Source organism: Prinia subflava, chromosome 16, assembly GCF_021018805.1.
Source record: "Prinia subflava isolate CZ2003 ecotype Zambia chromosome 16, Cam_Psub_1.2, whole genome shotgun sequence".
Taxonomy (NCBI): Eukaryota; Metazoa; Chordata; class Aves; order Passeriformes; family Cisticolidae; genus Prinia; species Prinia subflava.
In genome coordinates, this window is record NC_086262.1 from 7,241,131 (window position 1) to 7,256,329 (window position 15,199).

Sequence of the window (15,199 nt, forward strand, 5' to 3'; positions counted from 1 at the left end):
CAGTCTGTTTCTATCATACAAGAGAGAAGTTTTCTCCAGTGCTGGATGAGATGAAGCAATCACAGGGAGAATGCTAATTATATAGGCTAGCTATGAAAAATTGAGAAAGGCTCTTTCCAGTGTCAACATAAGGATGCAAAAGGAAAACACCATCAGTGCTCTGTTCTAGCACCCCTTTTCCAACAAAAGGAAGTATTTCCTGAATACTTTTTGCTGGCTTACAGTTGCAGTACTCACAACTAGAAAATAAAGCATTTGGGGATAAAAATGCCAAATTGTGTCTACCACATTCTAGGGTGTATAGTGCTATCCTCCTTCTGGTTTCTTTCTTGTTAAGTTCTTAACAAGAAAGTTCACAAGTTACATAAAAATGCATACAACTTGCATTATAATATCATATATATAAAATAATTTTAAAATAAACATAGGCCTACCTGAGAAGGCTTGAGACAGGCAAGTGTAAGATAGTTCATCTGTGATATGCAGATCAGTCTGTACATGTTATAAACCTCATTGAGAAGAACTTGCCATTGTGATCCCCTTTGTCTTTGCCAACCCAGTGTGCCTTTCAGCTCTTCTAACAAAAGAAATAAATAATTATCCTGTTTCTCTCTTTTTCAAATGTGTTCATGTGCCCTGGGTACTCAGTGAGATGGATACAGGCAAGGGCTGTCTGTGAAAGTTTATCACGGTGCAGGCTAAATCAAGAGCACAATGACTTCACAGAGGTTTAGGACAGAAATGTAGCACAATCTTACCAATGATGAAAGTTTCATTCATTGATTAAATACAGGAAGAAGAAAATAAAAGAGGCTTTCAAAACATGAATGGTGGCCTTGTTTTTTATAAAGTAGAGTTAACAGCTGCTTATTGCAGTGAATACATTGCTGTTGCATTTATTCCATGTGCAAAATCCCCCTTAGGAGACAGGCTTGTCAATAGCTTTTCACAAACAGGAGCTTTTTCAGAGTACCATGAGAAAACTGTTAGGCAAAAAGTGTCTCTTCCAGGAATAGCACGATGCACTTTTTTTAGTTAATAGAAGATGGATATTTTAATCCACATTTTTGCAAATGGCAAAGAAAAATTGTTTCCTTACATTGTTCCTCTGAACTGCCTGATGACACAAGTTACCAAATGGTACCCCATACTCTACAGAAAGAGTATGCCAGTGCTCCTTCTGTTGCAAAGAAATTTTCTTCTTTCAATAGCTGCCTGATGACATTGTGAATGATACCATTTTAATTTACGGCGCATTGTTCGCTTCATTCTTCCATCAAAGAGAAATCTTGAAAACTTTCTGGGACACACTATTCTTCCATGGCTTTTTGGGAGACGTGCAAAGGTTTTCACACTTTCGTTATTGCTTCATATTTCAGACATTTTGAGGCAGCTTGTGAAATAATGTGAGTACTGTGTCTACCCTCCTGCACTAACATCATCTCATGCATTTATCATCTCACATCTTAGTGTAACTGAGTGTCTAGCTGACATATTCCTGTATGGGTAAGTCACCTTTGCTATAAATAGATAGTAGTTTAATCACTTCTATGTTGATTGTCTGGTTCATTCCAAATGCAGAAGTTCAAAATTGAGATACCTAGATATGTTTTGAATTTTTGCCCATCTCTTGAGACTATAATACATCCACTGGAAGCACAGAGAAGAGGGACAAAAAATTGGACTGTGGGGAGGAGTGATTTTTCTAAGAGGAAGAATAAAATAGGTCATGATCTGTTACAATTTTATATAATGAATATATCTCTGTGGGTCTAGAAATTTTGAGGGGCATCTACACAAGGGGGGAGGGTACTTGTCCTAGGCTAGATTGCACTGTCATCTCCTAGAAAACCATGTGGGAGTTACAGATGGGAAAAATGTGTCTGCCCTGTTGAAAACTGCCCACAGTACATCCACCAGGAATAGAATAGAATAGAATAGAATAGAATAGAATAGAATAGAATAGAATAGAATAGAATAGAATAGAATAGAATAGAATAGAATAGAATAGAATAGAATAGAATAGAATAGAATAGAATAGAATAGAATAGAATAGAATAGAATAGAATAGAATAGAATCGTTTTTTGAAACTGAAACTTTTTAGGTTTTCAACTAGGGAATGATGATAACAGCATTAATTGATTGAAACTTTACAAAAGACTGGACAATGAGACACTAAAAGCTTATGCTGTATGATTATATAGCAATAGAGGGGGAATTGCCATGGATATTGCTCTGCATGGCTTACCTGAATTGGCTGCCTCTTATTTATTAGCTTTTGGGAGTTTAAGAACATAGATGGCTTCTTTTTGTCCCCTCCTTTCCAAGTCTGCCAGGTGCTGAGCTGCAGCTCAGCCATGGGCTGTCCATGTATTTCTCATCTGTTGCACAGGGACAGGGTGACTGAGCACAATGCAACTTTCTGCAGCCTTGTCTGCTGTTTCTGACCCTGTCCCATGGAAAGTCTCAAAATCCCAGTCAGAAATCAAGCAGGAGCTTAGTGGTTTCTTTTGACGGCAGCATTTCAGAAGTGGATGACAAAGGGGAACTCAGCAAGGCTGCAGTAGTTCTAAAGGTACCAGCACTGGAAAAAGCACTTGTTGTAATTACTATGCTGAAGTGGAATGGATGGCAAATCCCAAACATAATGGCATTTCACCTTGATCTTTCTCTTTCAGGATGTGAATTGTGGTGCTGAAGCTTCACTAACCAGATGAAAGCAAGCCAGCTACTTTAGTAAAAGTATGTTGAAAAAATCCCCACTTCACGGGTGCTTTCAAGGATATCTCTGTGAAAATATAAATCAAATAAGCGTGTAAAATATTCTACAATTGCAGAAAATGGATTTTATGAAGCTCTTTCAGAAAGAGTTGGGACAAACACATTAAATATATTACCAAAGGAGTGCAATATTTTTTGTAGATTTCCTGCCATACAGAAGATGACATAACACATCACACTTCCAGCAAGTTGGAATATTCTTTCAAAAAGTTGTCTGAAGTAGAGAAAATTGCCATTTTATAGAAGAATGTATCTTTGAGTTCTTTTTTCTTTCCTGTTGGGCAATCTGCTAACATTGATGGCACATTTAGAATCCTTTATGTTTTTAGTGATCTGAAATAAAAAGTTTCATTTGCTTCTGCTGCTTTCTCACTCTCAGCACTGAAGTTCACAGGTCAAGAAAGGCATTATCTTGTGGCTTTGATTATGCATGCAGTTATGTAATTCCCCCCACAGAGCACTTGCTGAGTTCTGTGTGGTTTGTGAGGACATCTCTACATTTCCTGCAACACACTCAGGTGCCTGATGGCAGCAATTGGCCTCTCTTCATGACTACGACACTGTTTGACTGCTGCTTTCAAAGACAATCAGGAGGAGGGCTGATTTCCAAACTGACTAAGTCATTTCATTAATTCATTTATACAGTAAGAAATTTGTGAAGATGGAGTGCAGAGAGACCTCTCTTGAATGTCAAGCAGGCTTGCCTAATTGTGATTTGTGAAGCTTTAGAAAGAGTTTCCCAGGGGAAGTTGTGGAAGACATGATTCTATTATGTGTAAAGCTGCCTTAATTAATCTTGTCTGCTTTTATTTTTAGCAATATGCCTGAAATTATTGCTTTTTTCATTTATAAATTCTAAGGAATTTCAGCCTTGATGTATCTCAGATACAGAATGAGGTGCTCTGATAGGTAGTGTGTAACTCTGACACCTGCAACTTATATGAAGATATATATATATTATACACATATATATATGTATAATCTGGTTAAATATGTATGTAGTACAATATGTATCTGGGTCACTTTTCCATCCACTGTTCAGGTCTTAATTTAAGTGGAAATCAACTGGGAAGTTAATTGCTTAGAAAAAGAACAATGTGACAAAATTTTCCAGGTGTCCAGCCTTTAACCTAGAAAATAGGAGCTGCATCATTTCACTACATTTTCACTGAGTGCTCACTGTGTGGTTTTTGGTAATCACCAACAACACAATTTCTTCCTTTTCATTATAAAATCCTTCAGCACCACAGTTTAAAGGATGTGGCTCTAAGTTAGTATATGTTGAATATAACTCTGATTTCACTCAAATATTCATTTGCACACTGGCAGAGTAGTTTTCTTCCAAGACTCAAACATATTTTTGAATATGATTAAGGGATTTTTTTCCCTAAAGAAAGTCACATACTCTGTATTTCCCCTAGTCTAAATCCCCCAGTCTAAACTGTGTGGATTCAGTTCACGTTTTGTTCAGTGGAATCTTGAAGCTGCATAAGGCCAGTGACTTCTATTTTTGGTTTGCTTTTGCACATTTAATGCCTTGTCATTGTATGGCAGCTTCCAGTTCTCAAACTCATCCTGTTTGAGGAGATTTTGCTGTGTTCAGATTGGGCATAGCAGCCCCTACTCTTGTGTGGCTGGAGCCTGAGCGTCTGGCGAGCTGGATCACACCTGCAGTGAAAGTGTGAACAAACCAGGAGACAGGTTTTCAATGATAATTGAAGGATTTGTATTGGGAGATTTAATTCCTTTATCTCTCCAACCCATAAAACATCCTTTGTTTTAGTGCTGGCTGGCATTTTCCTTTCAAATTAGATTTCTTTGAAGACTTAGGAAAACTGTTACCTGTGTGTAAATGTGATTAAGCTGATGCTGCAGTTCTTTGTTACCTGAGCTATTAAGATTCAACACTTGAACCAGTCCCACTATAACGAAGAACAAACAGAAAAAGTACTGTAAGAAAGTCAGACATTTTAAGAAAAATGCCTGAATAGATTTGGTGGTACTTTATAATTTGAAAAATAGAATACAGGATTCATGATAGAAAAGCACTGTTCAGCACTGTTAAGTTGGCTTTATCTATGTCAATTTGCTGTTATAAGACACAGAAAATAGATTTTAGGTATTTTTTTGTCCCCAGAGATAGAAATAGATTTTCTCATATTGAAGATTTTGTTGTGTCTTTTATTCTGTGCATTCTCTGCAGAAGTTCTGGGATCGAAGAACATGCAATGCTCTGAGCAGGAGAATTGTCTTTGTGTTAAACCTCTGCTTGCAAAACATGAAGGGAGCTTTCTACCAGGGTGGAATTGGGTTTCAGCACTTGTCACACGTTTGTCTTTCAGCCTCCATCCCTGCTGTGAATGGCTTTGTCTGTGGACTCGGCTTTGCACCGCTGGCAGCGCCGGGGAGCTCACAGCCCCCCCCAGGCTCTGTCAGAGTCAACACCACTGCTGTTTTCTGTCAGAGACAAACCAAAACTCAGTCTAAACAAGTGGAGGATTGTGTTGCCTGACAATGGGAGACAGTGGAAAGACTGGAAACAAGTGTCTACATTTTATTCTAGAAACAAGATACAGACCACAAAATACACTTGGTTCACGTTTTTGCCCCAAAATCTTTTGGCACAGTTTCACAGGTAAAAAAAAAAAAATCATTCAATGTTCTGTGAGATTCAAGAACTCGCTCTGAAATGGTGATACTTGAGTGTGATGAAGAAGGGCTGCTTCTGTAGTTGCAATGGTACTAAAACTTAGATGATCATAATTTGGAACATAATGACACTCACTAGACACTGAAAGGGTGGATTAAAACAAGCACAAAGAGTGTTTAACCACTGCTGTGACCAGCTTTTTTAATTGAATGCTGCAACAGTTCTCTTTGTAAAAAAATCAAGTTTTTATTTAAAACTCCTTCTGGTTTTGTGTTGGATAAACCTCTGATTTTTAGAGCACAAAAAGAATTCATTGGATGTGTTGAGACACTTCTGAAATTCTGTGGATTTCAACAGCTCAGTCTGATATATTTTTAATGTCACAAAGTGACCGTCTACCAATGTAAAAACAGTATATATGTATGTGCAAGTGCAAGGTCAGGTTTCTTTCTAAGTGCTGGTTTAAGATTACATAACCCCCCCCAGCATAAATAATCAGGTCAAAAAGATGCCCAGGGAACCATCATCGTAATTAAGAAAAATGGAAGTTGTATATCCATCTCTAGCTTCGAAATTTTCATTCTTTATACTAGATTGGCCCATTTCTAGTTCAACTTGCCATTTGCAGGCTCCTTCATGGATTCCTGATAGAAACATTTCTGTAATTCATTGGTTATTTTTTTTTAAGGTTTGTTTGGCTTTTGCTTAATTTTGTTCTTATTTTCAAAACTGAAGTGGTGAAGGGCCATTAAAGACTTTGGAGAACCCAGAGACAAAAAGTGTTTGTAACATGTGAGAAAACTGGAGCTAGCTATAATAACATGAAAATGTATGTCACAGGCTCTTCTAAAGAAAAGATTAGCATCTTGGTTAAGTCATTAAAGTCAGGATAAAGTCATTCTGGAGATAAAGTCATTCTGGAGAAAGGAAGAGGAGGGTAGAGGAGTGAAATTATTAATGTTCCTTTGACACAGAATGGGAGTTGTTCATTAAGGAAGGGATACATTCTAATTTCTGACTATTTTTAATTCACTTTATACCTTTTCAGGCTGGGTTATCTTTACTTTTTCTTTCTGGTGATTCTGAACTGGTTCCCACAAGTGGAAGTCTTCCACAGGAAGATTACAATGCTGCCTCTGGCTTTGGTGCTGCTTGCCAGCATGATTAAGGATGCTATTGAAGACTACAGAAAATATCAGTATGACAAGACAATAAACTTTACTAAAACCAAGGTATATAACAAGTAAGTGAACTAAATCAATTGTTTCCTTTCTTCTGTTATGTTGCTCATTTGATTTGACAGAACTCCCTCACTGACCTTTCAGAATACTGCAAGTTTGGAAAAACCACTACAAAATAATTTTTCTGCCTTTAAAAATGCCTTATTTATCTCACTTAAATAATCTCACTATCACTCAAGCTTTGTTTCATATCACAACAGTGTGTGCTGATACATACAGGTTTTCATTCCAAGTTTTCAGAGCAGCTTGCCAGCACACACAACATCCTCTACTGAAAGCAGAGGGATCTGGAGGATAAATGGAACTTACTCAAGTCTGGAACAGAAAACGGGGGCTGTACAGAAAATTGGAACACTGCCTTTCAGATGTTTCACACTAAAACCAGTAATACAGAAATTAATGATCAACTACATTCAAGGTGAATCATAATCAGGAGATGAAAAAGTTTTAGGGCTTCCAGTAAGCAGAGAGATCAATACAACCCAGCTTGGCTTTGGAGCCGGTGCAACACCTGCAGGAAGGTGTTTGCTCAATACTGACTCAGAAGGAAGAAGTATTTTCACTGCAATTCTTATTGCAACATTTTGATTTCATCAGAGCTTCTTGTCCAAGTACTAACTTGAGACTGCTTAACTTATCACTAAATCACGAAGCAAATAGGAGTTTTGATTTAAAATAAGTTTAAATATTTGTGTGCTTCCTTTTTTCACCTGCCCTTAAGCCCAGGCCACAGAGAAAAAATTGCCATGGTTTACATACATGTCATTAGCTGTTCTGGAAATCAGCCCTCATCTGTGCTGACATGTGTCAGAGGAAGAAGGATCAAAAGGGAAGGGGTATCTGGGTGAGAGAGGAAAGTTTGGGGTCTGCTGGGGAGAAGGATCAGACCGAGGGACAATCCAGGTACATTACACTTCCCTTGGTTATGTCTGTGTATGATTTCTCTGACTACAGAATCACAGGTTTACTTAGCTTGGGGGAATGGGGGTTCATTGTTTGTTTAATAATAATCCATGTTACGGTCTTGAAAACAAACAATAGATAGAGGAAATAAAAGAGAAATACTGTATGTACTGTGGCTTGTAGCAATCTTCTGTTGACATCTGGGACGTGAAGCTCTGCCCATTACCTTTGAGCTTCCTGGCAACTCCCAGGGTTATAAAGTGATTCTGAAACTCCTGGAGTGACCTGTGAAAACCGTGTGTGTGTTCTCAGCGTTCTCTCAGTCCCCGTGTTAAAGCAGAGACACTTCATGAGAGCAGGGAGTTACAGCCAGGGAAATGTTCTAAACAGGGCCTCCAGGCATCTGCTGACAGGAAGAACGAACCATTCAAGATGCTTTTGGCATACGTGAGGTGCAGCCGCCCCAGCAGGCTCTAGGACCTGGTGCAGCTGAGTCAGGATGATCCCTGTCCCTGGGTAGGTAAAGGTTGGAGTGCAAGAGCTTCGGACATTTGGGCTTCGGACACCTCAACCCTTCTCTCCACCATTTGGGATTCATTTGGACTACTGAACTCTTCTAACTTTTTTTGGTTTTCAACTTGAAGCTACTTTTTGAAAGAAAAACAAGATGTCAAGAAAAATTGTCCCAGGCTGCTTCTCTGCAATGATATGGAAAAAACATTTTTTCAAGGAGACCTGCTGCCAGTGTGGTGCTTCAGACATGGAAATCCAAAATGAGGAGCTGGAGAAGAGAGGACGAGTAAGGAAGAGAAAGAAGAAAAATGAAAATAAACGTGTGATCGTCTCTAATTTGCCCTTTGGAAGCAAGAAGTGGAAGGAAAATCCAAACAAATACTACGACTCCAATGAAATCAAGACCACAAAATATACCGTCTTAACTTTCCTCCCCAAAAACATCTATGAGCAGTTTCACCGCTTTGCCAATATTTATTTTGTGTTCATTGCACTGCTGAATTTTGTGCCAGTGGTGAATGCTTTCCAGCCAGAGGTGTCTGTGATCCCAATTTGTGTTATAATGGCCGTTACAGCCATTAAAGATGCTTGGGAGGACTTCCGGAGGTACAAATTGGACAAGGAAATCAATCATATGGGGTGCTACATTTACAGCAGGTAAGATTCATAGAGTTTTACTAACAAAAACATTGGCTCAAGGTCTTTTATCAATGGTGAGGCTTTTTGTTTAAAAAATTAATAAATAACTGCTGAAAAATTACAGTCATTAGGTGAAATAGGGAAAAGTAGTGGCCACTATATATCACCTGGTTTTGTTCTCATACAGGAGAAGATTTTTTTTTTTTTTTTTTTTTTTTTTTTTTTTTTTTTTTGGTAGTTTTTTTAAGCATTTTTGTACTGGGAAGTTAAGTTTGAGTTTCGTTGCATTGGTGTGTCTAGCAGCCTTCTAGACATGCAGTGCATTGAAAATAGGTACTTAAAGAGCTTACAAGCAGCTGAATTTCCAAGACGTTTTCAAGAGGGTTTATTTCTCTCAATATTAGGTAGCACAGAACAAGGTCTGTCATGGGACTTGTTTGCATTCTTAGATGCCAAGAAATCACTTAAAAGCCTGAGCCTTTGAACTATAATTTATTTTATACTCTACATTGTTGACTAGATTTCAGTTATTTTTTCTTTCTTAGGCAGTATGTAAAATGAACCTTTAAAAACCATCTAGAAATTAAAGATAATAATATATACCTCTGTTCAGTCATCTCTAAATGAATTCACTACGTGTGTCTGTGCTCACTTCTCCAAAGTGTTTCATGACTTCTAGCTTTTAGGACATTCAGAAGATTAAAAATTATGCTTTATTGTATCAAAACTGTTCTTTCAGCAAAGTGCCAAATGACTTTTCCCTGATAAAATATCACATCTGGGAGTCAGAAGTGCAAAACTTTCCATCTCTGTGAATGTGCCTGTCATCCCACAAATTAATCAACAGTGTTTTATATAACATTTGCAGAACTCTGGCTTTTATCGCATGGGGTTCTCATTTCTGTTTCTTTCTCCTGAATGTGTTTGTCAGATTTTTATTTTTGTGTCCTGCTGGTTAAACAGGAAAGCAGTAAGTTTGCCTGTTTAGGGGCTAAACTTAGGCCCACATATAGATAATGATTTGTCAGGAAAAAACTGCACTCCTCTCCTTGCCAACTTTGAAAAAACTGGCATTTTACAAGTTTCTAAATATTATGGGTTTAAGATCTCTTCTGTGGTGAAGAATGTCAATAATTGTAGCTCTTTGGGTAGGGTGGCAAACTGCCTCTTCTGCCTGTCTTTGAAATTTCAATCTGGTTGAATGTTCTAGCTTTTCCAGTGTTTCATTAGCCTATGAGAGAATGGATTATTTGCTAATACTTGTTAAAACCAGTACAGGACAGAGTAAGTGGGGCAGTAGGTGCTAATGAATAAATCCACAGAGGGATCTTATTTATTTCCTCTTTACATACAGAAACCATGTCAGTTTGGATTGGGAAGCTTTTTACCATGGGAACAGAAGCAGGGAATACAGTAGAACCTGTTTCGTTGGGTTTTTTTGTTGTTGTTATGCAGAAACATGAGACAGGCCTGCCTTAAAATTGATTATTCCATCCCATTAAAAAGATTTTGATCTGTGAATCAGTCTTGTGTAGGATCTTGTCTTTCACCAAAGTTTTATAGCCCAAAAAGGTAGTGTAAGGGAGAGGAAAATGAGAAAGGCTTTAGACTACAGCATTCATCCTGTCTGGAAAAATTGTGGGTAATAACAATTGCCATCAGGTCAGTCACTACAGCTTATTATATTATGAATAATTTCAGTCAGGTTTCTCTGGTGCTTTGGGAAGCTGATATTTCTTGTTCTTCTTGCTGGCTGCAAAGTCATGGAAGGGCATGATGCCTTCTAATTTTCTTCCATATGAATCATGAAAATAGGTAATTGTTTTACCGTAGGTGAAAGTCTTTTTGGGGCACTGCAAATTTTGTTGTCTTGTGGTAGCAAAAATTATTTCTAATAGAACAAGTGATCTTCCATCCTAGATGAAATATTACTTAGATTTTAAGAGGTAAGCTTGGAGTGTATGTTGTCTTTATTTCAGATTTTAATCAGAACTGGCACCTGTTACAAAAGAAATACAAAGGCAAACCAAACTTTTCCAGATGCTGAATGTTCTGCAAAACTTTCTTGAAGACCAGGGGAAATGCAGTAACTTGCCTTCTTTCAACATAGAGCAAGGGAAATTAAAATTAAATAGGCTGGCCTGTAAACATATTTATTCTCATTTTCTTTTCACAGAGATCAGCTGAAATGGGAAATCTAGTCTGCTGATCAAATGAAAGAAAAGACACTTCCAGTAGTGTATTTAAAGAATGTTTAATTGAAAAAATGAGAAACAATTAATAGGCATTAAAGTGTCTTGGGGAGATGCAATAACCTAGATGTTTGAGGAGTTTGTACTTTTGGAACTAAATCTTTTGGAATCATACTCTGTGGACAAACTGCTGTGCTGTTGGAATGAATCACACAACACCAAAAGGAGAGAACAAAAAACTGAATTGCAGACAGTACAGACCTATGTTAAAATGCCTGCTTTCTCATGGTGTTCTTCAAAATATACTTTGTCTACTTTAAAATTGTCCTAGCAAGGTGGACTTCCATTATTACAAAATGCCAAGGCATTTTCAATGATACTATACTTTATTATCCCTGTTTAATTGCATTTAAATTTCTCAAGTCACCTGATTTCATGGAACCCTAATTAGTTAGACGGTATCCATAAGAGTTAATTAAAATCTTCAAATATGTGTGATTTTTATCGTGTTCATTTTGTTGCACCCAGATGTGGGTGAGGGTCCATAGTGGTGCAGAGTCCCCAGGCAGGTGCAAAGGAGAGCCCTTTATTGCAAAAACGAGGCCTTTTAAAGCAGTTAGCCCATTATCAGTTACATAGTTTTAAAGCATAACAAACACATTTCAACAAATGACCATACACCATGATGTGAATGGCAATGCTTAAACGATTTGTTTTTCTACCTCTAATTCAGCTGTGTCTTTTCCATAGTCCTCTTCTTCTTAGCCAAAGTAGCAGGCTTGAGCCATAATTTTACACAGGGTTTTTTTTAAAGCTTTATTTTTTCAGGTTTCACCTATATGCAACACCCAGAGACTTTTAGTCAAGGCTGGCACAGATTGCTCTTTTCATCTTTCTTGTCAGTCAGTCCCTCCAAACCTACCATGGTTATTTTTCTCTAAACTCTCTTCAGTTTGTCATTAACAGGGGCCAGCACTGAATGTGGTACACAAACCTGAAAGTAAATGTCAATGCAAGAGGTGCTAAAAGCTATTATTTAATTTTCTTAAAGTTCTATAATGCTCGAGGAACTAATTGATCTGTAATTATTATATAGCTTGGCTGTGATATATCCCAAGAGTTATATCAAGTTCTGTAAATACTCCATAGCATCCAGACAGATTTTTGCATCAATTTCACATATTTGGAAGATTAAACCTACTTTTTCCTCAGCGTTTCAGAAGGCACTAAGATACAAATGCAAGGGTTGTGCACAGTTCAGTATGACGCAGCAGCAGCCACAAAAACCTTAACAGCATTTAAGCTATTCATATTTCTTAATTTTAAGAACGTAAATTCAGATATCTGAGACAGTGACTCAGAGAAACCTTGTTTATACCTCTTGAGTCATCCTGTGGATCTTCTGGAGCAGTGGGTAAGCCAACAGGCATCCTAGATGAGGTAGCCTGATTACTCTTTCCATAGCAAGTTCCTGTGTAATCCTTTCAGGCCCTGTGGTTTTTGGGTGGTTCCTACAAGCATCCATCTCCTCCTCCTCCTCTCTAAGTCCACTGATGTCTGTGGTACAAAAACTTTAGGCTTCACTCTGACTCTGACTCCTTGTCTGCTTAGTTTAAGGTTTTAGAACATTTAAAGATTTTTGCATCAGCAGTAGTTCTGGGTTAGCCCTAGAGCAGAGGTATGAAAGAAGGGAAGAACAAAGTGCTCATAACTTTTGCATGAAATCAGAACTGCCAAGAGCTGAAAAACTGAAAGTGGCTTAATCTGGACTCTCTGTTTTGAAAGAGAATTAAAATCATTCAGTCGATTAAAGTAGTTCTGTGCTGTAATTTTCTCTCTGACAGCAATGGAGATTTGCTTGCCTACAGGTGTCCATACATACAGGGCACTTCATGTTTTCTGTGGCAAGCTGGGCAGCAAAGGCAGAGGCTGCCTGAACCTCCTTCATAAGCTCTGTTCAGCTGGATTTGTGACCAGAGGAGGAATTGTTCCTCCCGTGGGTGCTCCCTGTCTGGGATAGTGCCTGGGACTGGCCAGGGGTGCAGTGACCAGCAGAGGTATGGGGCACCTGGAAGAAAGCAGAGAAGAGGGTGAGGGACATGCCTGAAGACAGGAATTGACTTACTGTCAAATCTCAGAGTTTAAAGAAAAACAATTTTTCTCTGTACTAGGAAATATCATATGCAAGTCATCCAACCCAAGGTGAACCTGAAAGTTTGTACAGTAGAAAGCAGGATAAGAGGAAAATCCCATTCTGTCAAGGTCACAGTGAGCAGGAAGATTTCTTGCCAACAGTTTAAATTAAAGTGCTGGTCAGCAGCACTGAGTTTTCACTTGTTAAAAAGCCTTTTCTTTCTGCTTTATTATATTTGTTTTCTAACAAAGCATAACTTTAAAGACTAGGAGCCTGCTGGAGGCTTTACTGGGTTCATTTTATATATACAAAAAAAAAAAAAAAAAGCCTAAAGCCTGTGTTACATTTGAAACCTCACCACAGGCAAAATTACAGTCAGTTTTCTTGGGCATAGCAATATCAAGGCTTCTACACATCAGTGATGCCTTCCTTGAACAGTGCAGGAATCTCATCAGTTAGAGGCTGAAGGTGCATTCCTGTGACAGCCACAAAGGCTGTATCAGAGTAGCACCCCCTGCCTAACATCAAACATGAGTGAGTTGTTCTCTGGCAATGGGCATCCCCATGCCCGTAATTTTTGTCTGTACTTCAGGTACTATGGAAATTTTGTACCCAAGTTAGCTGTGGATACCTGAATAAGCAGTGAGTTTGACTGAAGGCACAAACTGTGCCTTCTCCTTGAGACATCCTTCAGCCCCCCCGAGAGCTGAGAAAATGTCCCTAACCAAGAGTACACTCGGGTGTGTTATGTCACCATGACAGTGCTTGAAACCAGTGGTACCAAACCCATGAAAAATTGAAACACTTTATGTGGGATGTGATAATTACATTGTGAAGAATTATGGGATATGCTGAACTGACTAATGCAAACCGTCTCAGCTGGTCCAGGCAGCACCCCTTGAAAATGGAAGAGCAGTGAGCTAGTAATAGTTGTCAGTCAGAGTGTATCACTACAGTGAGGATCCTTGGTCTCTGTGGAAGAAAATCCATTATATCCATTACTAAAGCTACCACTGGTTCATGTATTGCTTTATCAGAACTTTCTTTAAGATCTATTACCTGCCAAGGCATTTAAAGCTGCTTCACAGAAAAGGTGCCATGGCTCAGCAGACAGCAGCAGGAGCTAATGACTAAACATTAAGACCAAATAAATAAGAATCTATGGCTTTGGCTCAGAGACCTGCAGAATCATGGTTTCATGGCAGTAAGATTCATCCTAACTGTCTGAACTTTTAAAATACCATTAAAACCTGGAGAGTGGCAGGTTTCTACAATGTGACCTCAGAGCAGCATCGTCATATAAGGATATGACTATCAAAAAACCTGATGTAGGCTGTGCTTTCCAGAAACTTCACAAGTTAATGAGAGTCCCTAGAAACTAATGCTAATGATTAGGAGACATTAACTGAGTGGCCTTGGAATTATCTGTTCCTTCCAGCTGGTGCCAGGAAGAATTGTAACAATAGTATTTTGTTCGAGGCAGTAAAAAGAACCCCAACAATTTCCTAAATACGATAAACTACAATTTACAAAATTAACTTAGTAAAGTCTAAACAACATGCTGTTTACATTTTATTTCTTCAAAGGAGAGTTAAAATAAATCCAAAAGCATTTATATGAACAAATAATACATTAATAAGTTCTTACTTAAAGTTTATGTAAACTTCAGTTGCTTACAGAAGTTGAACATAGGCTTGTATCACAGAGAAAATGTTACTTGTTATGATGCTATAGGCAGTTTAAGCACATAAGAAGATAGGATCTGTTATTAGTGTTGAGGAATTTGGAATGCCAGTATAATATGTGTGTACTTTATTAGACTTTAGACAAAATTCATTCCAGTTGTTTTTAAAAGTGCTTTTGCTGTCTTTACATAGTGTTCAGATCCTGAGTTTGGTGCTGTGCGGGAGGGCTGGGGCTGGGAACAGGACTGGCCACTGCTAAATGCCCTCGTTGGTGCTGCTGGGCTGATCTGCTGACACAAAACCCCTCCTGCTCTGGGATGGGATGGTGGCAGGAGCCAGTGACAAACCCACACACACTGTGGCACCTTCCCGTGCTCAGGCAGTATCTGCAGCTCAGAACATTATCAGCCAACTGTGCTGTACTCTGACCTAGGGACAGTGCTCAGAACCACATCCTGTC

At 38.5% G+C, this 15,199-nt stretch overlaps 1 protein-coding gene across 2 annotated transcripts in view; it reads left to right on the forward strand.

Annotated features, from left to right (window-relative positions):
• Positions 1-5,139: 5,139 nt before the first annotated feature.
• ATP10B (ATPase phospholipid transporting 10B (putative)) overlaps positions 5,140-15,199 on the forward strand; it is a 50,582-nt gene continuing 40,522 nt past the window's right edge. The window contains exons 1-2 of one of the 2 annotated variants that reach the window (XM_063413675.1): positions 5,140-5,417; positions 6,481-6,675. In XM_063413675.1, the coding sequence (XP_063269745.1) occupies positions 5,143-5,417; positions 6,481-6,675 (470 nt within the window). In that variant the 5' untranslated portion in view covers positions 5,140-5,142. Of the gene's footprint in view, positions 5,418-6,480; positions 6,676-7,499; positions 8,747-15,199 lie in introns of those variants that run through there. The other variant, XM_063413676.1, reaches the window with a different exon arrangement.